This window comes from Macaca nemestrina, chromosome 8 (assembly GCF_043159975.1).
Source record: "Macaca nemestrina isolate mMacNem1 chromosome 8, mMacNem.hap1, whole genome shotgun sequence".
Classification (NCBI taxonomy): Eukaryota; Metazoa; Chordata; class Mammalia; order Primates; family Cercopithecidae; genus Macaca; species Macaca nemestrina.
Genome location: NC_092132.1, coordinates 124,353,273 through 124,377,465, shown reverse-complemented (window position 1 = coordinate 124,377,465; position 24,193 = coordinate 124,353,273). Strand labels below are relative to the sequence as shown.

Here is a 24,193-nt window from a genome sequence, read left to right as displayed (position 1 = left end):
CCTGCGGGCCGAACCCGGATACGGCAGCGCGCGCGACGCTTCGCAGCGACACCGAAATCTCTGGCGGCGGCGAAGGGACTGTCCGACTGCAGAGTCGCAGCCGCAGCCGCAGCCGCAATGGGTCAGTGCGCCAACCCTACGTCACTGCCGACGCGGCCAGTGGGGCAACGTGAGTGGCCGTCGTCGGCCCCGCCCCTAGAGCGCCCCGCGTTTTGGGGCGGGGCGAGGCGTGTGGGCGGCGCCGAGGACCAGGCGAGATGCGGCCGGAGGCGGGTTCGAGGCGGGGCGCCACGGTGTGGGCTGGGCCGAGGGCCTGACGCTGCCGCGCCCGCGGGCGGGGCGAGGGCTGCGAGCTGCTTTGTTGTGTCTGGTCTGAGATTCGGGAAGCTTCTGTGCGTAGGCGCTGCAGTTTGAGAGGCTGAAAACGTCACGACGCGAAATCTAAGAAATGTCAAATTATGTATTATTAAAACCTCAATAACTGTACCAAGGGAAGTTCTGTGCTTTATTCAGCTCTATGTGTTCAGCACTTAGCATAGCGCCTGGCGCATGGTCAGTGTTCTTTGACTTGTTGCTAAATACAGAGAAGATTCAGCCCAAAGGTAGCAAGGAAATACATTGTCTGGTTTCAAGGCTCAAAACCTTTACATGGTTCCTTACTCATGGAGGCCGGAAGACGGTATAAAATGTCAGGAGGAGAAAATATTATCTGAATGAAGAACCAGCCAGAGAAAACAGTTCTCTGAACTTTGAGGTCTGGCAGGCCTGGGTTTTTCTTTCTTTCTTTCTTTCTTTCTTTCTTTCATTCATTCAATGAGTATATGTTGATTACCTAATACGCACCAGGCACTGTTTTAGGCGTGGAGGATACAGACAAGATCCCTGTACTCATTGAAATAGAATAGGACAAATGGGCAGGGCGCGGTGGCTCACGCCTGTAATCCCAGCACTTTGGGAGGCCAAGGCGGGCGGATCACGAGGTCAGGAGATGGAGACCACGGTGAAACCCCGTCTCTACTAAAAAAATACAAAAAATTAGCCGGGCGCGGTGGTGGGCGCCTGTAGTCCCAGCCACTGGGAGGCTGAGACAGGAGAATGGCGTGAACCCCGGAGGCGGAGCTTGCAGTGAGCCAAGATCGCGCCACTGCACTCCAGCCTGGGCGACAGAGCAAGACTCCGTCTCAAAAAAAAAAAAAAAAAAAAAAAAAAAAAAAAAGGAATAGGACAAACGACATACCAATTAAGCAACAAAAATATAGGAGGTGATAACTACATTGATGAAAAAACAGGGTGATACAATGGAGCCTGGGGACACAACTTCAGGGAGGGCCTTGCTGAGGAAGTGATTTTTGAAGCTTGGGACCTGAATCATGAGGAAGAACTAGCCCTACAAAGATCAGGGGACTCATCTTCCCATCCGGGGAAGAGTGGATGCAAAAGCCCTAGCTTTGTGTTTTGAGGAAGAGTCATTCGGTCAGATGCCATAAACAGTTCAGTCCTACAAGACTGCCCCCACTTCAGACATCAATCACAAGTCTCAGGTTGTGACCTGTGCTTCTGACCAACCAGCTATAAATTAGGGTTTCCAGACCGGGTGTGGTGGCTCATGCCTATAATCCCAGCATTTTGGGAGGCCAAGGCACGTGGATCACCTGAGGTCAGGACTTCAAGATCAGCCTAGCCAGCATGGTAAAACCCTATCTCTACTACAAATAGGAAAAAGAGCTGGGCATGGTGGCACACACCTGTAATCCCAGCTATTCGGGAGGCTGAAGCAAGAGAATTGCTTGAACCCAGGAGGCGGAAGTTGCAGTGGGCCAAGATTGCCCCACTCCACCTGGACCACGGAGAGAGACTCCCTCTCAACAAATAAATTAGGGTTTTCATGACCCCTCCATCTTGAGTTCCATAATTTGCTAGAATGGCTCACAGAACTCAAAAAAACACTTTATGTTTACCAGATTATTATATTGAGCACCTACTAGTACCTAACAGTACCTACCAGGCACTGTTATCAGTATTGGGGATATAGCAGTGAATAAAACAAAATTTGGGGGATAAGAGAGGCAAACAAGGCCATAACTGAAGCAAAGTAAGTTAGGGGAAGAGTGGAATAAGAGGTGGCAGAGCAGTGAGACCTCAGCGTGGAATCAAGGAATGGTGGGACCAAGGACTGAAATAGAGATCATAGAGAATTCTATTCTCTTAAGTTTGAGGTGACTATTAGGCATCCAGGTAGATATGTCAAATAAACAGATATACTGTAAAAGTCGGAAGTTCAAAACTAAGGTAAATTTGGTAGTTATGTTGTAAATATAAAGGTAGCATTTAATGTCAGGATTCTATGGTTTGAATGTGTCCCCCAAAGCTCATGTGTTGGAAACTTAATCCCCAAAGCAATAGTGTTGAGAGGGGGGACTTTTAAGAGGTGATGAGGTTATGAGGGCAGAGCTCTGAATGCTGTTATCACAGGAGTGGGTTAGTTATTGGGGAGCGGGTTCCAGATAAAAGGGATGAGTTCAGCTCGCTTTCTCTTTTGCCTATCACCGTGAAATGACACAACAGGAAGTCCCCCACCAGATGCAGGCCCCTAGACCTAGGATTTCCCAGCCTCCAGAACCGTAAGAAATAAATCTCTATTCTTCATGAATTTACCAGTCTCAGGTATTCTGTTATAGCAACACAAAATGAACTGAGACATGTGAGAAGAGATACAGTAACATAAGGAGAGAATTGAGATACCACAAAAGAGGTGGCCCACGCTATGGGAACACTAACATTTGAACCTTGAGCAGAAGAAGATTCTAGAAAGAATCTGAGAAGTAACCTCTGGTGAAGAAGGAGGAAGAACTAGGAAAATAGAATATGGTAATTGAGAGAAAGAAAGAATGGTCAACAGTGTCCACTGTCGCTGAAAGCTTGAAGCAAAATTTGGTCTTTGAATTTTACACTGTAGAAATCACTAATTACCTTAAGAATAGAATTCTTGTTATTTGAGATTCTCACCATACACCATGTACAGTTCTGGACAGTCATGAACAAAACATGAAAGGTTGTACTAATAAACATTCTAGTGGGAGAGGTAGCCAACAAATTATGTCATTGCAAATAAGTAAGTGCCTTGGGCCAGGCACGGTGGCTCACACCTGTAATCTTAGCACTCTGGGAAGCCAAGGTGCATGATCACTTGAGACCAGGAGTTTGAGGCCAATCTGGGCAACATGGTAAGGCCCCATCTCTACAAAAAAAAAAAAAAAAAGTTTTAAATTAGCCAGATGTGGCCAGGCACGGTGGCTCACGCCTGTAATCCTAGCACTTTGGGAGGCTGAGGCAGCCAGATCATGAGGTCAGGAGATCAAGACCATCTTGGCTAACACGGTGAAACCCCTTCTCTACTGAAAATACAGAAAATTAGCCAGGCGTGGTGGCGAGCACCTGTAGTCCCAGCTACTTGGGAGGCTGAGGCAAGAGAACGGCGTGAACCCAAGAGGCAGAGCTTGCAGTGAGCCAAGATCGCACCACTGCACTCCGGCCTGGGCGACAGAGTGAGACTCCGTCTCAAAAAAAATAGCCAGATGTGGTGGCATGTGCCTGTCGTCCCAGACACTCAAAAGGCTGAGGTAGGAGGATCACTTGAGGCCTGGAGGTTGAGGCTGCAGCGAGCCATGATTGCATCACTGCACTCCAGCCTGGGCAACAGAGCAAGACTCTATCTCAAATAATAATAAGTACCTTGAAGAAGAAAACAGAGCAATATGACAGGTAGTGCTATAATAAGTAGGATGGCCCAGAAAGATTCTCTAAGAAATTACCATTTGAGCTGAGAGCTAAATGATGAGGCTATAAAAGGAAAAAACAAACTGTTTTCTCCTTTTTACTGTCACACAACACAGAGCAGTTCTGTGACCAGAAGGGAACCTGGGGGAGTATTTTACCACACACCAACCAACTCTAAAGGACATCAACATGACGTCCTATAACTCAATTCAAGTTAAGGGCCCACTATCCTCAAGACTGCCCCCACTTCAGACTTCAGTCCAGGAAAATACTTTATGTTTACCACTGTTATTGTAAAGGATTTATAAAGGATACAGGCAAACAGCCAGATGAAGAGATGGATAGGGCAAAGATAAGAATTAAGGCCATTGGCCGGGCGCGGTGGCTCAAGCCTGTGGTCCCGGCACTTTGGGAGGCCGAGGCGGGCGGATCACAAGGTCAGGAGATCGAGACCACAGTGAAACCCCGTCTCTACTAAAAATACAAAAAATTAGCCGGGCGCGGTGGCGGGCGCCTGTGGTCCCAGCTGCTCGGGAGGCTGAGGCGGGAGAATGGCGGGAACCCGGGAGGCGGAGCTTGCGGTGAGCCGAGATCGCGCCACTGCACTCCAGCCTGGGCAACAGCGTGAGACTCCGTCTCAAAAAAAAAAAAAAAAAAAAAAAGAATTAAGGCCTGGGGCTTCCATGCCCTCGCTGGGCACCCCACCCTCCCAGCACCTCCCTGTATTCAGCAACCTAGAAGCTCACGAAATCTTATTGTCTAGGGTTTGTATAGAGCTTAATCTCCAGCCGCCCTCCTCCCACCTCTCCTGTCAGTTGGTGGGTGGGCTGAAAGTTCCAACCGTCTAACACTCTAATCACATGGTCTTTCTGGTGACTGACTTTCTGGTGTCTGTAAACAATACAGTATAACAACTATTTACATAGTATTTACATTGCATTAGGTATTATAAATAATTTGGAGATTATTTAAAGTATACAGGAAGGGTTGGGTGTGGTGGCTAACACCTGTAATCCCAGCACTTTTGGAGGCCCGAGGTGGGTGTATCGCTTTAGCTTAAGAGTTCGAGACCAGCCTGGGCAACGTAAGAAGACCTTGTCTCTACAAAAAAAAAAAAAAAAATTAGCCAGGCATGGTGGTGCATACCTGTGGTCCCCGCTACTTGGGAGGCTGAGGCAGGAGGATAGCTTGAGCCTGGGAGGCAGAGGTTGCAGTGAGCCAAAATCATACCACTGCACTCCAGCCTGGGTGACAGAGTGAGACCCTGACTCAAAAAAATATTTTTTTTCTCTGAGTTTTCTCTGAATCAACCTGTAAGTGTTAGTAATTCCCAGTTTACAAAATTGTGAAGAGGATTAAATGAGATGAATGCTAAAGCACCAGGCACATAGCACCTGCTCAAAAAGCAAGAATTCCCTTCCTCTCATCCACATTCTCATCTTTACCATTTAACTTTGGAAAATGGAAAACCATCTGTATAAGAAGTATTAAAACTGAAAGGTAACACTAATTGGCTATTACATAACAATAGAGAGCATTTAAAGGATATGACATTAACTAGCATTCAGGGTTCTCTTGGAAAACTGGTGAAGAAAACTGACATTCTACCTTTTCTCAGACAATGATTTTCAAGCTTTGCTTTAGTTTGCATAGGAATCGTTTGAGGTGCTTGTTAAATTTTTAGATTCCGGGCTTTACCCACAAGAGTTCTAAATTCAGAAGGTCTGGAGTAGCAGTCAAGAATTTGGAAAGCATTCCAAAGTACTCTGCTTTAGGTGGTCCTTGAAATACAACATTTGGAAACACTGTTTTTAAGGTCTCAAGTGACTGGTCCCTACAACAGTAAACCAAAAATAGTCATTAGAGTAATGAGTGTTTTTGTGCTGGAAACACTGTGAATCTCATGGGAAAGATAAAGAGCACAATCTCTTAGGATTCTGTGACCACGGAAGAAAAGAATATAGATTCCTGTAACCTGCTGAGTAATCCCAGTTGCCCATGAATGTTGTCAACGACATCTGTAATGCCAACACATTTGTACTGAAAAGAGGAAATCAGGCAGGGCGTAGTGGCTCACACCTGTAATCCCAGCCCTTTGGGAGGCCAAAGTGGGAGGATTTCTTGAGCCCCAGAGTTCAAGACTACCCTGGACAACATGGCAAAACCCCACCTCTACAAAAACGAAAAAATTAGCAGGGAGTGGTGGTGCATATCTGTGGTCCCAGCTACTCGGGAGGCTGAGGCAGGAGGATAACTTGAGCCCTGGAGGTGGTGGCTGCCAACACAGGAGGCTGCCATGACTGTGACTGCACCACTGCACTGCAGCCTGGGCAACAGGATAACACCTTGTCTCAAAAAAAAAAAAAGAAAAAAAAAAGGAGGAAATTTATCTTTGTAGTTATTCTAGACAAGATAGCTACAAAGATAAAAATAATAACAAAATAATAAAATTAAAAAATTAAAAAATAATAAAAATAAATGAAAAAATAAAGCTATATACCCACCTCACAATTTGCCCACAAGGATATTCCTTGTGGACAAAGGACAGAGAGAACTTAAAGTCACCCTTTGCTCACTGTGAGACAAATGCTTATCTGATTGCTTCCTTTGCCCTGTCTTTTCACTAAACCAGACTAAAGCATAAGTGACTATACCTGTAAATTGTGTATTCAGTGAAAGGCTAATCAGAAACTCAGAAGAGGCTGGGCACGGTGGCTCATGCCTATAATCCCAGCACTTTGGGAGGCTGAGGCAGGTGGATCACTCGAGCTCAGGAGTTCGAGACCAGCCTGGCCAACATGGTTAAACCCATCTCTACTAAAAATACAAAAATTAGCCGTGTGCGGTGGCACATGCCTGTAATCCCAGCTACTTGGGAGGCTGAGGCAGGAGAATCACTTGAACCCAGAAGACAGAGGGTGCCACAGCACTCCGGCCTCAAAAAAGAAAAAAAAAAAAAAATTAGCCGGGCATGGTGGTGGACACCTGTAATCTCAGCTATTCGGGAGACTGAGGCAGGAGAATCAGTTGAGCCTAGGAGTTGAAGGTTGCAGTGAGCCGAGATCGCACCACTGTACTCCAGCCTGCAGCCTGGATAACAGAACAAGACTTGGTCTCAAAAAAATAAAAAATAAAAAATAAAGCAACCATTTGTCTCTTATCTACCTATGACCTGGACGTCCCCTCCCTACTTTGAGTTGTCCCCCTTCGCAGACCGAACCAATGTACACCTTATATACAGTTATTGCTGTCTCATGTCTCCCCAAAATGTGTAACACCAAGCTGTGCCCCAACCATTTTGGACACAGGTCATCAAAACCTCCTGAGGCGTGTCAAGGGTGCGTCTTTAACCCTGGCAAAATAAACTTTCTAAACTGACTAAGACCTGTCTCAGATATTGTGGGTTCACAGAACAAAACAAGAAAAGGTGGTGTGGTGGGTGACATGTGAGATGGAATTATTCACTTCTCCAGGAATTCTACCTATCCATTCAAGATGGCTGGGGAGAAGGGTGCATATGCCTGCTTCAGTAGTTTAGGGAAAGGAGCTGGTGGCTCACAGATTCCATGTAAACAGCGTGCATTTCCATGGCATATGTTCAAGTGTGCCTTGTGGTTTTGTTACCACATCCTTGAATGAAAATTTTTTTCATGATACAGGAAAGAGATGGTAGATCTTTCTGCACTAACTTGAACAGAAAAAAATCTACTCTCCTACAAAACACCCATAGACTCATTTGGTGCATTAAGACTCAAGAAGTGACCTGTTTGTTGTTGCTGTTGTTGTTTAAATTGTAATTCAACTCTAGAAATAGTAGAGAGAAGCAGAGTGGGTAATGCCTCAAACTTCCCAGTTGCTCTCATTTAAAAGCATATTGGAAATATCTCTTCTAAACATTCACTCAACAAAGTCTTATATGCCACTTTATCTTAGTCTGATGACTGAAAAAAAATTAAAAATTCAAATCGTATGTAGCTCACCCCCACCTACTTACTTTTAAAAACTTCAAAAGATTTTTATTGCTCAGAGAGAAAAGCCAAAAATCCTTGTGTATGGCCCTACTATATAAGCATGCTGCCCCACCCCAACCTTGACCAACCCTGTTGGCCACCTCTCTTCTCTCCAAGGGACCAAGCAAGCTCCTTGCTCCATTTGCTGCCAAAGTTCCTAACTCCCCACCACACACACATGCATGCGCACACGTGAACACACACACAAACACAAAAACACATAACATACACAAACACACACAAACACGCACACACACCACGCGCACACACACGCACACACACAAACATGCACACACAAACACGTGCACACACAAACACGCACACACACACGCAGGCACATACAAACACAAACACATACACACGCACATACACGCAGGCACAAACACACACACACAAACACGCATACACAAACATGCACACAAACACACGGACGCACACACAAACACAAGGACACACACACAGAACACAAACACGCACACACACGAACACCCATGCACACACAAACACGCACACAAACACGCACACACGTACACACACAAACACATGCACGCACACACACACAAACACAAAAACAACATACCCCGCCACCTGTGATGGCTTTTCCCTTCTCTATTAACACATTTATTCATCCCTGTGTTGTCTCTCCTTGGGGGAAATTTTCCCTGGCAGATCATAATCAAAAGTTTTCATAGGACTATTTACCCATCTTTCCTAGCGTAGGAAAGGATAAAAACTTCCTTTACCCTCTTAGGTTCAGAAGCTGAGAACTGTGAATTAAACTAACAAAGTACAGATTACCAGGGGGAAAAAAAAAGGTTTATTTTGCAGGCACAAGGAGTCTTCACAGAAAAAGAAGTGAAAACTCAAAAAGTAATTAGGCCTGGAACCTTGGATCATTTTAACAAAGGGTGATGCATTGTGGAAAAGTAGACAAAGGAAAGGGTTTGGACTTCTAGGGGCAGTAGATTGTAAGAAGGTAAATATATAGAGGGAAACTAATGAAAGATAAGGTCTACTTTAGTAACGATTTCACAGACTCCAATAAATGCTGTTTACTGGGGCATAAGAGTTGCCTCCTCTCCCTGGTCTGGGAAATGTAAATATTTATAAGTAGAAAAAAAATTTTTGAGGGCCAGGCGCAGTGGCTCACGCCTGTAATTTCAGTACTTTGTGAGGCCCAGGTGGGCAGATCACTTGAGGCCAGGAGTTTGAGACCAGCCTAGCCAACATGGCGAAACCTGTTGTAACCGAGCGAAACACCACACTTTGAGACTAATTCAGGAGTCCTTTATTGCCGGCGACCGAGAGACGGCTAGAGCTCGAAATTCTCTTGGCCCTGAAGAAGGGGCTAGATTTCCTTTTATACCTTGGTCTAAATCGGGGAGGAGTCTAGCTGAAGCAATATTTACAGAAGCAGAACAGGCAAAGAGTTAAAAGATAAATGATTACAGAAACAGTTACAGGAAAATAAACAGTTCCAGGTGCATGGGTCTTAAATTATCACAAAGTGATAAACGCAGGGGCTTTGGGTACCATCAACTGAGCACGTTCCCAGGAGCTGCTGGTAAGCTTGCCTCAGTATCTTATCAATAAGCGCATTCCTGGATGTGCTTGGAGTCAGCTTACACCAGTTATGTCCTTAAGGGAGGGGGACAAGGGTCTGCAAGCGAAGAAACCAAAATGGAGTCTGTCCGGCTCTCTCAACTAAGAGAGTCAATCAGGTTAAAACAAGGTAGGGTATCACACTGTAATCCCCGCGCTTTGGGAGGCTGAGGAGGGCAGATCCTTGAGCTCAGGAGACCAGTTTGGGCAACAAGGTGAGAGTCTCATACCCCGCCCCCTCTCTACAAAAAAACAAAACAAAACAAAAAAGCCAGGCATGGTGGCTCGTGTCTGTGGTCCCAGCTACTGCGAGGCTGACGTGAGAAAATCACTTGAGCCCTGGAGATAGAGGCTGCAGTAGCCGTGACCACATTCCAGCCTGGGCGACAGAGACCCTGTGTCAAAAAACAAACAAAGAATGTGAAATTAAGCCAAAAGCCATCACACGTGCATCCAAAGGACGGCCGCCACCCGCGATCCCTTCCCAAAGCACGCGGGAGGTTGCGGGATCAGCTACGGGGGCTTCAGCAGGGAGCCCCCAGACCGGCCCTGACGGGAATTCAAGACCTGGCGCCGGCTCATTCCCCCAGTCGGGGCGGCGGCGGCAAGCCTCGGCCGGCGGTGATAAGCCTCGGCCGGCGGCGATCTGCAGAACGGCCAAGAAGGGAGGCAGGGGTCGGCCACACAGCCCAGCCTGGCGCGGCTTCCGCGCCCCCGCGCAAGCCGGAGCCGCCGGCGGAAGTGCTGCGTCGCGCACTTCCGGGTGTTGTCTGGCCGCCGTAGCGTCTTGGGTCTCCTGGCCGCCGCCGCCGCCGCCGCCGCCTCGGGTCGTGGAGCCAGGAGCGACGTCACCGCCATGGCAGGCATCAAAGGTGGGCCTGGGGTGCGGGACGCAGGAGGGCTGGGGCCCGCCGGGGAAGATGGGCCGGGGGTCCCACGCAGCCCCCGCACTTCTCCTCTGGGCCCGGGCGTGCGCGTGGGGGTCCCTGCTTCGGGGAAGCGACCCCCGCCCTGGCCCTGCCCTTGGCCCGGAGGTGGGCGCGGCGCCCTCAGGCAAGGGACGGTTGCGACTCCGGCTTCCCCCGACAGCCCCCACTTTCTGCCGATTTCGGCAGCCTCTCTCCCACCCATCGTACCCCGGACAAAATATGAAGTGGTTGGCGGTCAGTGAGGAGTCCCGTCGCGACTTGGGCGGCCACACACGTTTTGCAGGAGTTTGCATCCAAGAGAGAGGCAGGCAGAGCGTGGGATTGAGGAGGCTGAGGCTGCTGGAGATGCCAGCTATGGAAAACCAGTCATTTCCCACCGAAAGGCACAAGTGCGGGCTGCGGTCACTGCACTGGTCTCCCCGAAACCTCGAGCCCCACGTCCACCCCGGCCGCCCGCGCCCGAAGCTTTACAGGCTCCCGAAACCGGTGCATTTTCATCTGCGGTGTCTGGACCCTAGAGTGGATCCCGTAGCGACCCCAGAGTGCTCTTGGCTCACCTCCCTCTCCGCAATTGCACCCTGAGGCTTTTTCAAATTGCGAAGTATTTCTTTTTTTTTTTTTTTAAGAAGATAAAATAGTGTTACAACTTAATGAAAAACTATTGGCTTATTCATGTATTTTCTTTTTTAAAAAAAGGGATGTCGCATTTGTTCCAAATGTTAGGTAGTTTTGTTGTCAGTGTGATGAGAAGCAAAGTTTTCAACTACTGCTTACTAATTACATTGATTTCTTGACCTGCCGCTTTGTAGAAGGGCAGTCAGGCAGGAAGCAGGAACTACTTTGGGAGCAGTGGTTTTCTTTGTATTTTTTCTTCTCTAAGGAAAACTTAATCGAGTTTTTTTTTCTCAGGGTCGGTCTTACTGTTTCTTGTTTATTTTCAATGTCTGGAAACATTTCATTTCCCATATAAAACCTTGTCATTTAAGCAACTGGGATACTTTTTGTAATCTCATTTTGAACTATAATAGACTCTTTTAAACCCTTATGTGAAAGGCAGTTATTGTGAATTGCTGTGGTTTTTAGGATGTTGCCTGTTTCCCTGTTCTTCCCCGTTTCTTCAGTGTCATTAATGCGGGAGTCTCTTAAGAAAATCGCTCTGTAATTTACTTCCCCAGACCTAGGGAAATACTGCATTAAACTGACGAAGGTGCCTCAGGTGAATTGCACTTTTGATTTCAGCAGGATTTTCTGGTTGGTGTGAGTCAGTATGTTTCTTTCTCTTGGCCTAATATCATCTTTATATTAGGAAGGAGTGTTGCTATAATTAGAGACCATTAGGCATTTCTTGAGCCATTTGTCTATTACTTTTTGATATATTGGATTTTCTGGTAACTCCCAGGTTAGAGAAGTGGTCCCTCCTTCTACTCTAATTTCTTTGTAATCACAGAGTCAGCATCTTGTCTCTAGAGAGTTTTTCTAGCTAATTGGGCTGCTCCATCCCTAGCCTAGAGGCTTTGGGAGTAGAAACCAGACTTATCTAAGCTTTGCCTTCCAAATGTTGCATCACACAATTACTCTATGAATTCTTGCCTTGTTGATGTATCATTTAAGAAACAGTTTGTATACAAATGATGAAATGTATATATAAACTAGGCAGTTGCCAATTTCATAAGATTGAAGAAACTGCAAGTTTTGAGAATACTGATAAGCAATTTATTTAACCTCTAATTGGCTACCTTATTCGATATGACTGGGAGATGAGATGTCACATCAAACTGTGTTATGAATATTTTTTTAAAAATTTAGTATTTAATCCCGGCACAGTGGCTCACGCCTGTAATCCCAGCACTTTGGGAGGCCGAGGCGGGCAGATTACCTGAGGTTGGGAGTTTGAGGCCAGCCTGACCAACATGGAGAAACCCCGTCTCTACGGGGTGGATCACGAGGTCAGGAGTTCAAGACCAGCCTGTCCAAGATGGTGAAACCCCGTCTCTACTAAAGATACAAAAAAGCCGGGCATAGTGGCAGGCACCTGTAATCCCAGCTACTCAGAAGGCTGAGGCAGGGAACTGCTTGAACCTGGGAGGTGGAGGTTGCAGTGAGCCAAGATCGCGCTGTTGCACTCCAGCATGGGCAACAGAGTGAGACTCCTTCCCCCCCAAAAAATAATAATAATATATTAAATTATATATGAAATAAAATTATATATTATATAATATACATTATATATTATATACATTTATTATTATACATATATATTACATATTATACAATATATATAATTATATATAGTATATATATTATATTTAGTATTTAATGGAATGGAAGTATTATCTCAAGGTATCTTAATTCCCCCAAACAATTCCAAGAAACTTACTTTTTCATTATACAACAGCGTTTACAAGGAACTGGAATCTCAGGCATAAATAAATATATTAAAGTTATTCCAATATTCCTATTCATAACACTTATAAGAAGACAACATTGGTTTATGTTTTTTAAATTATTTTTTGATACTTGAGCCTTATCTCATTTTAGACCTTGTTTGTTTGTTTTTTTTTAAGGAATCATTTTTCATTAACTTTGCAAGAGTATAGTCAAAGAATTTAGACTTTCTTTTTTGATAAGAACATGAATGACTGTTCTCTGTCACAGAACAGTCACCTTCAGAGGCCATCATGGTCCTAAGATGGCTTGCCTCTTGCAGAGATTACTATAAACATGCTTTTTGAGATTTTTCTTCCTGGTTTAAATATATATATATTTTTTCTTTGCTTCCTGCCTTCTGTCAGAGGGCAATTCTTACTTGTATGCAATTCTTTCTCCTAGTTCCCATTTGTTTCAGTGTGGGAAGCAAGATAATCAAACTTAGAAAATTTTGTGTCACAAGGTATACAGGTAATAGTGATTACTTTTGGGAAGGGAAAGTTCCTTTTTACTTAATTTTTGTTCTGGGTGTATGATTTACGTATTGAAAAATATATAAGTGAGCATAGGTGATTCTTTAAAATAAAAATGTGTTGTCCTCTGAATTCCTACCTAACAACTGTGTCACGAAAATGAATTAATATAAATAAGAACTTAAGGGTCTTTTTATAGAGAATGTTGGCTTTAGTGTATGGGCTTTGTAACATCTATTTTGTCTTTTTTTAGTGGCCTTTGTTTTCTCCAGGATTCTAAGTTGCATATAAATGGCTTCTGAATGATTGAGGTGTTACTAGGTAGTATTTTTAGTAATGGACTTAGCTGTCTTTTTTTTTTTTTTTTTTTTTTTTTTTGAGACAGAGTCTCGCTCTGTCGCCCAGGCTGGAGTGCAGTGGCGCAATCTCGGCTCACTGCAAGCTCCGCCTCCCGGGTTCACGCCATTCTCCTGCCTCAGCCTGCTGAGTAGCTGGGACTACAGGCGCCCGCCACCGCGCCTGGCTAATTTTTTTTTTGTATTTTTAGTAGAAACGGGGTTTCACCGTGGTCTCGATCTCCTGACCTTGTGATCCGCCCGCCTCAGCCTCCCAAAGTGCTGGGATTACAGGCGTGAGCCACCGCGCCCGGCCGACTTAGCTGTCTTAATAGTACCTTTAGTGTTCAGAAAATTATCTGCTTTTAAGATCTAGTCCAACTGTCCTTTTAAAGAAGGAAGAACTGAGACTCATAAATTACTTGGACAACTAGTTAGGGCCTCAGACCCTCCTTACTGTCAGTTCCATGCTGCTTCCACTCTGCTACATTCATTCCACAAATATTTGTTGAGTGTTAAGAGCCAGGGCACGACCATCACAACAGAAAAACTTGCTCCCCCTTCTCATGAAATGGACAGTTGAGAAGGAAAGACAAAATACAAACCAGTAGGAAATCACAGCTAATAACTGAGCAAAGGAGAGGCATTCAGTGAACAGAGGGCCTCAGCATACATGGGTCTCTGCCTGGCATACTCATCCCAAATATCCATGTGATTTCCTCCCTCCCTTCACACAGATCTCTGCTTAGGTGATTCCTCATCAGAGATGCCTTCCCTGGCCACTGTGTCTAGACTAGCACTAATATCCCTTACTCTCCCTGACATTTGTCATCACTTGACATTTATTTGCTTGCTTGTTAAAAATCATTTTCTTCTCCCACTAGAACATAAGCTCCGTGAGAGCAAAAGCTTTGATTGTTGTCATTGCTCTGTCTCCAGTAGCAAGAACAGTATCTGACACACATTAGGTGGTCCATAGATGTTTGTTAGAGGAATGAATAAATGAATATAACGGGGAATTGGTCTAGTCAGAAGGTTTGGAAAAACTTCACTGGGGCCAGGTGCGGTGGCTCACGCCTATAATCCCAGCACTTTGGGAGGCTGAGGCGGGCAGATCACAAGGTCAAGAGATTGAGACCATCCTGACCAACATGGTGAAACCCCATCTCTACTAAAAATACAAAAAAAAAAAAAAAATTAGCTGGGCATGATGGCGTGTGCCTCGAGTCCCAGCTATCCGGGAGGCTGAGATCTGAAGGAAAAGCAGGAGTTAAGTTGGAAGAAAGTGGAGAGGAGTGGGAAAGGGCCATGTGTCATTCACTGTTGTATCCCCAGTGCTTGTCACATATTTAGTGCTCAGTGAATATTTCTTCAGTGAATGAAAAAAATGTCCGAGGCAGAAGGGACACAGTATGCCCAGGCCACGTGAGTGAGCGAGACTGCTGATTTCCAGGAAAGGAAAGAGGGCCAGTGTAACTAAAGTGAGGGTTCAGGGACACTGTAGTAGTCTGGTGTGACACATCACAAGAGAGGCGGGCAGGGCCCGGTCATGAGAACCAGTTTGGAACTGAAGAAAACAAATGGTAAATTCTGTAATTTTCCTTACAGTTTATATTGCATTCCCCTGTAAACTTGAAATGCCTCGTTTGCTGTAAAATAAAAATGCAATTCTTTTCCTATAGCTGGAAATAGAATGGTGTTCAGGACTAAGTGACTGTGTTCGGGGTTAACATCACCTGCATCAGCGATCTAACCAAAAACTAAATCTGCCAAGCCACTATGTCATTGGGCGTCCTTGATTACAACCATTTTAGTTCTGCAGAGTGTATCAGTAGTACTTGGCAAAGTTTAACCTGTTTCCTGTTCATTTTGGTTTCTCTTTGTTAGCCTTTGTCCTGGTAACTTTTAGACCTTCTTCAAATGTTTCGAATTTTAACTTCTGAATTTTAATAAAATGGCCTAACAACAACAAAACTAGTTATTTTCTTAGCCACCGTAACTGTAGAAATACAGGTTATATAGAACTCATCATAAATTTATCATTATTTATTTTTTGAGATGGAGTCTTGCTCTGTTGCACAGGCTGGAGTGCAAAGGCACAGTCTAGGCTCACTGCAACCTCCCTCCCCCTCCCGGGTTCAAGCAATTCTCCTGCCTCAGCCTCCCGAGTAGCTGGGACTACACGCATGTGCCACCACATCCAGCTAATTGTTTGTATTTTTAGTAGAGACAGGGTTTCACCATATTGGCCAGGTAGGTCTCAAACCCCTGACCTCGTGATCTGCCCACCTCGGCCTCCCAAAGTGCTGGGATTACAGGCATGAGCCACTGCACTCGGCTATCATTTATTTCTTTGCTTTAGTCTAGGTCATTGATTAACTATGCCTATTCAAGAAAGTTGTTTCTATTCACTAACATGTGAGAGCACCTTAAAATGTACTACTCTGTGTGTGTGTGTGTGTGTGTGTGTGTGTGTGTGTGTAGCTTTAGAAACTATATTTCACCTGTAGAATGCATCTATTGTTTATAATAACACCTTAAAATAGTGATACCTCAGAGGGATTATAACCCGTTATCCTACAGATTTTCTAATGTAGATTAGGGAAGGAAACCCAGCTCTACTTTTGCAAACGATTTAAAGATCTGCAACAAAATTAATTGATTAAAATCATTAACTACAGATATCTTCAGGCATTTTTTCTGGTCAGTTTTATGCACATTGAGAGTTTATATGCAAGAAACAGGAGCTGATTAGAAGAGGTTTTCCTATAGTATGAGGCTTTTAAAGTGCAGTAAACTTGAGAATGTGGAGTTTCTCCACATACAGCTTTTCAAAACTGTAGTGATCTGTGAAGTAAATATAATTCTAATGCCCAGAAGAGCATTGAGCCTGTGGACTGTGACTCTTTAGAAAGGGAACCAGCAATTGGGGAATGTGGTGGGGTACTAGCAATAGGTTAGAGCTTTAAAAATCAATGTCCCTGGCTGGGTGCGATGGCTCATGCCTGTAATCCCAGCACTTTGGGAGGCCAAGGCAGGTGGATCCCCTGAGGTCGGGAGTTCGAGACCAGCCTGACCAACATGGAGAAACCCTGTCTCTACTAAAAATAGAAAATTAGCAGGGCATGGTAGTACATGCCTGTAATCCCACCTTACTCAGGAGGCTGAGGCAGGAGAATCACTTGAACCTGAGAGGTGGAGGTTACAGTGAGCCAAGATCGAGCCATTGGACTCCAGCCTGGGCAACAAGAGTGAAACTCCATCTCAAAAACAAAACAAAACAAGAAAAGTCAATGTCACTTTATTTTGCCCTGAAGATGCCACAGAAGACTTATTCTAAGACTAGATAACTTACACTTTTGATGGCAACTTGCTATTAATACGTTTGAGGGATTTTTGCTTCTGAGGTTACAGATAATATTCAGACTGCTGATATTAATAAAAATATTTATTTAACTAATTTATATTCCTATTGCACTTCTTATTTGCTTTGCAGCTTTGATTAGTTTGTCCTTTGGAGGAGCAATCGGACTGATGTTTTTGATGCTTGGATGTGCCCTTCCAATATACAAGTATGTAAAATGTTTGTCTTTCTGAATATTTAAGGGTAAAATTTTTCTACTTTTAAAGCTTAAAAAAAGTGTTTTTTTTTTTCACTACTGTAAAAGTAAAGCAGAGAAATGTTCACTTACCAAACACATACCTTTGTAAAAATCATCACTTAAAATTTGTTTCTAAAGATTTTAGGACACCAAAATGCAAATAAGACTTTTGGCTGTTACCTGCTCTTTCACTACTGCTGAGTCTGCAATGGCAGGATAGCTACACAGTACCTCAGCCCTCCTGCTCAGTTTTTAACACCTATTGATAATACTAATTACAAGAAAATTTAAAATGTCTTTTTGCAAAAAAAATGCCATAAGCAGTCAAAGCACAAATGACTAAAAAAAAAAAAGATATGTAAACAATTACTTTCCGGCCGGGTGTGGTGGCTCACCCACGCCTGTAATCCCAGCACTTTCAGAGGCCAAAGGTGGGAGGATTGCCTGAGGTCAGGAGTTCGAGACCAGCCTGGCTAACATGGTGAAACCCCATCTCTACCAAAAATACAAAAAAAAAATTAGCCAGGCATGGTGGCGCATGCCTGTAGTCCCGGGTACTCGGGAGGCTGAGGCAGGAGAATCACCTGAACCCAGGAGACGGAGGTTGCAGTGAGCTAAGATCACGCCACTGCACTCCAGCCTGGGCAACAGAGCAAGACTCCGTTTCCAAAAAAAAACAAAAAAACAAAAATTGCTTTCCTTAGGATAGAAAGAACTTCTCAAAGTTAACATTTTAACATTTAGATAAATTAGAAAACAATGGACAACTCAATAGAAAAAAAATATAAAAAGAGAACTACAAATTGCTAATAAGCATATAAAAATATCCCCAGCTTCACTCAAAACTAAGCCAAATCCATTGGCAAAGACAAGAGACAGTGCAAGCAGACACTCTTTTGTGCTGTGGGGGAGTACACATAGGTAGTTTTCTTGGAGATAAGTTTGCTTGTAGCTCTCAAAGTATATATTCTTTGAGGTAGCCCTTTCACTCATGCAAACCCACTTGCAGATGTTTACATGGATACATTTAGTGGGGGAGAGTATGGATGTTCAAGCAGCCTTGTTTTTTGGTTTTTGGTTTTGTTTTGTTCATCTGAGCCTTATTTATAAGAGCCAAAAAAAATTCTGGAAATATCCTAAATGTCCTTCAGAAGAAAAATGGTTACATTATAGTAAATCTATTAATGGAAATACAAGGCAGTCTTAAAAAGAATGAGGAAGAGCTGTAAGTGCGAACATGTGAATATGTTCAAGACACACTGTTAGGAAACTGCAGGGACCCATTCATATTTTAAAGTTTATGTGGAAATGTGGAAGAGTCCCCGAGAAGCTCAATAGGAGAGTGGGCAAGAGGAGATTTGGAGAACTTTTAGTCTTTACTTTTTGTGCTTTTGTACTGTTTAAATTATTTTTCTTAAGCATATATTCAATTTTTAATTTTTTTTCTTAAAATGTTTAGGAAATGGTCAGGCACAGTGGCTCACACCTGTAATCCTAGCACTTTGGGGGGCCTAGGCGGGTGGATCCCCTGAGCTCAGGAGTTGAAGACCAGCCTGGCCAACATGGTGAAACCTCATCTCCACTAAAAATACAAAAATTAGCAGGGCATGGTGGCACACGTCTGTAATCCCAGCTAGTCAGCGGGGCTGAGGCAGGAGAATCACTTGAACCCAGGAGGCAGAAGTTTCAGTGAGCCGAGATCACACCACTGCACTCCAGCCTGGGCAACAGAGCCAGACTCCGTCTCAAAAAAAATAAAAATAAAAATAAATTTAGGAAACATAAATAGCTGCTTATCATTAGCCTCTGTATAATCAGATCTCCACCATGATATGTATTTTATTCTATGGTAGTTTTAAGGGCATGTATTTCCTTTTTAACTTTTTATTTTGAAACAATTTTAGATTCTGAAGAAGTTGCAAAAATCATACACAGAGATCCCCTGTACCCTCCACACAGCTTGCCAGAGTTGTAAGATCTTACATAACTGTAGTTACCAAAACCAGGAAATGACTGTGGTACAATACAATTAACTAGATGGTAGAGTAAAAGCCATCTGTTTTTATTGTGATAAATTCTATATTCTGACTGAAAGTGTTCAAAATTACTTTTAGCTTCTTTTCTGTATTTTGATTTCTGTAATTTGGGAGTTCCTTGTGATGTAAGGGAAGTTTAGGGTTGCTTCAGCTTTATGCTAAGTTTGGGTATCATCCATTAGAAGTCAAGGGAATGAATCTTGATTTTTTTAAAAAGACCATATTTTGTGTGTAGGAAAATGACATAGCAAAAATTACATTAACTTATTTTTCTTTTTCTAGCAAATACTGGCCCCTCTTTGTTCTATTTTTTTACATCCTTTCACCTATTCCATACTGCATAGCAAGAAGATTAGTGGATGATACAGATGCTATGAGTAACGCTTGTAAGGAACTTGCCATCTTTCTTACAACAGGCATTGTTGTGTCAGCTTTTGGACTCCCTATTGTATTTGCCAGAGCGCATCTGGTAAGTGATTATCTTCTTCCATTGATGATTTTATATTGAACATGTGTTAAATTTTTCTCAAGCAAAGTTTTTGTTAATGACATGAAAAGAGATGAAAGACATAAGAGCCTAGAAGACAGAGATTAAAATCTCACTTTATTGTTTGTTCTTGTTAACTAAAAAAAGAGATATTTGAGAACGTGGCTTGGATCTGCAGCAGCTGTTGGCTTGCTAATACTTAACTGTCAGAGTTGAGCATATCAACTCCCCCGGTGCTGAACAACCCAGGCCTATCCTGTAAAACTGAAAATCTGGAAGACCTGAAAAGATGTATGTGCTCTGCAGGCGGAAGAGCACTGAAGAGGGGAAGGGGCTGGCTATGGGTACTCAGTTCTTCCTCCCAAACTTACTGATCCACACTTGGCGCCTTCATCTCTGGGGAGGTAGAGAAGACAGCCATATGGAGAAGGCAATTGTTTTCCCACCCCTTCAAAAGAATGTACACGGGTGTGTTTCCATCTGTGATATGCTAAAATTTAATCTACTCTAGACAGATTTTTAGATTAAGGAAGAGTAAGCATATTCCTTTATAAACAGAAACTTGTAGAATTTTATGCTGCTTCATCGTAGCCCAGAAGTCAAGCTTGTTTTTGAATGGTCATTTCATGACTTTCTTTTTAAAGGAACCAATGGTAAATGAAAACAATATAAAACAGTATAAAAGTACCACTAAGTATGTGTTCAGCACTGTAACAATTACTGTTACAAGCCATGTTTCTTTTAGATCATAATTAGGACACAACTGGAGCCTTTTTTTTTTTCATTTTCCTTTTGTTTTTCATGCCTGTTAACTGAGTGTATCTTATTTCCATAGATTGAGTGGGGAGCTTGTGCACTTGTTCTCACAGGAAACACAGTCATCTTTGCAACTATACTAGGCTTTTTCTTGGTCTTTGGAAGCAACGACGACTTCAGCTGGCAGCAGTGGTGAAAAGAAATTACTGAACTATTGTCAAATGGACTTCCTGTCATTCGTTGGCCATTCACGCACACAGGAGACGGGGCAGTTAATGCTGAATGATATAGCAAGCCTGTTGGGGGTATTTTAGGTGCTCCCTTCTCACTTTTATTGTAAGCGTACTATTTTCACAGAGACTTGCTGAAGGATTAAAAGGATTTTCTCTTTTGGAAAAGCCTGACTGATTTCACACTTATCTATAGTATGCTTTTTGTGGCGTCCTGCTGAATTTAAATATTTATGTGTTTTTCCTGTTTGGTTGATTTTTTTGGAATCAATATGCAATGTTAAACACTTTTTTAATGTAATCATTTACATTGGTTAGGAATTCAGAATTCTGCCAGCTCTATTACTGGGCAAGTACATCTTTTCTCTTAAAATTATTTAGCCTCCATTATTACAAAAAATTGTAAAAATAAGTTTTCAATCAGTCAGGATGACATCACTCCCAATGTTATGCAAACATGCAGATGGTTCAGATGGTTGGCATACGTTATAGACTATATACTCAGTGCAAATATAGCTGCATTTATACCTCAGAGGGGCCAAGTGTTAATGCCCATGCCCTCCATAAGGGTTGCTGGTTTTACTAATGACAGGTGTTTTGTGAATTGAAAATTATTTTATGGAATTGCTACAGAGGAGTACTTTTCTTCTCAATTGTTAGAAGAATTTATGTTAAACTTTGAGGTAAGGGTGTAAAAACAGATTTTTGAGATAAGGTTTTTTTTTATGTTTATTATCGTTAGAGTGAGTTGCAATATGGGAAGAAATGACATTGAAATTCCAGTTTTTGAATCCTGTTTCTATTTGTAAGTGAATTTTGTGATCTCCTATCAACCTTTCATGTTTTACCCTGTTAAAATGGACATACATGGAACCACTACTGATGAGGGACAGTTGTATGTTTGCATCATATATGCCAGAAAACCTTCCTCTGCTTCCTCCTCTTGACTTATTTTGTATGTTGTATATATTACATAAAATAACTTTTCAAATATAGTTTAATAACACTTAGAAGTGTTTACTTACCTGGAAAATAATTGCTATGCCGTACATTCAGAATGCCCCCTCCCTGACAAGGCCTTGCCATGATTAACAAGTAACTTGTTAGTCTTACAGATAATTCATGCATTAACAGTTTAAGATTTAGACCATGGTAATGGTAGTTCTTATTCTCTAAGGTTATATCATATGTAATTTAAAAGTATTTAAGACAAGTCTCCTGTATACCTCTGAACTGTTTTGATTTTGATTTCATCATGATAGATCTGCTGTTTCCTTAAAAAAGGCATTTGTTGTGTGAGTTAATGCAAAGTAGCCAAGTCCAGCTATATAGCAGCTTCAGAAACATACGTGACCAAAAAATTCCCAGTAACTAGGCATGATCAATTTATAGTGGTCGTTTACATCTAACAATTATCAGGACTTTTTTCGGGAGTGGGTTATAAAAACATTCAAGTTGGTCTGACAGTATTTTGTTAAGAATATTTGTTTGTATGTTTATTCAGTATACTTACATAAAAATTATTTCGCCATCAGCCAAAACTCAGTAATCATGACAGCTATCTTTTGTTGTTTTATGAAGTTTATTTCTCAAGAAAATGGGAATAAATTTGGGGTTTGTTCACCTTTTTTACTAAAGATGCCTAAAGCCACAGGTGTTATTGCCTAACTTAAGCCATGACTTTTAGATATGAGATGACGGGAAGCAGGATGAAATATCAGGATGAAATATTGGCATGTGGCTGGAGCCTTCACACCTGAGGCTGAAAGTGGCTTGTGGTATTATAATGTTCAGACTTGAAGAGGAAGGTGCAGGTACACATGAATTAGACAGCTGGTGAGACAGTTGGGAACTCTTTGTGCCTGTGATCTACTGGACTTTTTTTGCAGGAAGTGCATTCTCTAGTCCTTCCCCATTTTCTGTTCTAGATGTCAGTGCAGTGCACTGCTACTGTTTTATCCACTTGGCCATAGACTCTTTTTCTAACAGCTGCATATTCTTTCTATATACTAATTGCATTGGCAGCATTGTGTCTTTGACCTTGTACACTAGCTTGACATAGTGCTGTCTCTGATTTCTAGGCTAGTTACTTGAGATATGAATTTTCCATAGAATATGCACTGATACAGCATTACCATTCTTCTATGGAATGAAAACTTTTGATGATGAAACAATAAAGATTTTAAATACCTATTTTAGTTTGTGGGTGTTTTTGAAATGAAAATATATTGCACACTTTTGTTGTAAAGTGCATTAACCATTTTAATAATGTGATATAAAGCAAGATGACACTGGTGTAATGTTAGACTTGCAGAAGTTTCCATTCCAAAATAAAATGGAAACCATAGTAACAGATATTACTATGCAGCCCTGTGATTTTGAGCTATAGTAAAAGGATTGGTAATCTGGGAAGTAGAATTTTTATAAAATCTTTTACAAAAACAGTCATAGAAGGTTTTGTTGACATTTAAGACTACTACTGATCTAAAGGCAAGGTCCTACCTGTTCTTAAATTTTCAGAACATTTTTATGACTACTTACTATGTATTTTATTACCACTCATTATTATAGCATGTTACTTTTTGCGAACATTTTAAACAAAAAATGTTTCTGTTTGGTATACTATGAAGAGAGAAAAGTACTGTTCTTTTTTTTCAAACATTAGTCCTGTCCCAAATTGTCCTAATTATAATCTCATCATATACTTTAAAAAGTTAGGCCATGGACACTAAATGTCTGCTCTAATATGATTTTGGGGTCATTGTCAAAATAATCTAGTTTTTTTTTTTTTTTTTTTTGAGATTTGCTTTGTGCCTAGGCTGTAGTCCAGTGGTATAATCTCTGCTCACCGCAATTTCTGCCTCCTAGGTTCAAGCGATTCTCGTGCTTCAGCCTCCTAAGTAGCTGGGATTACATGCATGGGTCACCATACCTGGTTAATTTTTGTATTTCTTGTAGAAACAGGGTTTTGCCATGTTGGCCACACTGGTCTCAAACTCCTGGCCTCAAGTGATCCCCCTGCCCCTCAGCCTCCTGAGTAGCTGAGATTATCGGCGTGCACCACCACGCCGGGCTAACTTTCGTATTTTTTGTAGAGACGGGGTTTTGCCATGTTGGCCACACTGGTCTCAAACTCCTGGCCCACTACCTCCCCTAAAAAAGTGCTGGGATTACAGGCGTGAGCCACCACACTTAGCCAAAATAATCCAGATTTCTAAAGTCTAGGATATTTATATTGAATGTGACTAGATTCTTAAGTTTCAGATAACTTTTAATCAATGCACCAAAGTTAACAAGCAACACATTATTGTTAAGTGATATGTGTGTTTTAGGTCCCAGGATGCTTTATGATGTATACGATTGGTGGGAAATTGAAATTCGTATTTCTTCCCTATAATCTTGTATTGCCCTTTCTTTCAGTGAAGATTAGGAGCTCTGATTTTATTACAGGTCTGTTCATTTTATGGCATTCCCAAGGAAGAAAACATATCCTGTAGGTAAATATTTCAGATCAATGAAGCTTAACTTA

General features: G+C 42.5%; 1 protein-coding gene across 2 annotated transcripts in view; it reads left to right on the top strand.

Annotated features, from left to right (window-relative positions):
* The first annotated feature begins 10,123 nt into the window (after positions 1-10,123).
* Positions 10,124-24,193, top strand: part of LOC105481976 (leptin receptor overlapping transcript like 1) — a 43,928-nt gene continuing 29,858 nt past the window's right edge. Inside the window, exons 1-4 of one of the 2 annotated variants that reach the window (XM_011741778.2) lie at positions 10,125-10,261; positions 17,050-17,125; positions 19,474-19,660; positions 20,514-22,857. In XM_011741778.2, the coding sequence (XP_011740080.1) occupies positions 10,246-10,261; positions 17,050-17,125; positions 19,474-19,660; positions 20,514-20,630 (396 nt within the window). In that variant the 5' untranslated portion in view covers positions 10,125-10,245 and the 3' untranslated portion in view covers positions 20,631-22,857. Of the gene's footprint in view, positions 10,262-17,049; positions 17,126-19,473; positions 19,661-20,513; positions 22,858-24,193 lie in introns of those variants that run through there. The other variant, XM_011741777.3, reaches the window with a different exon arrangement.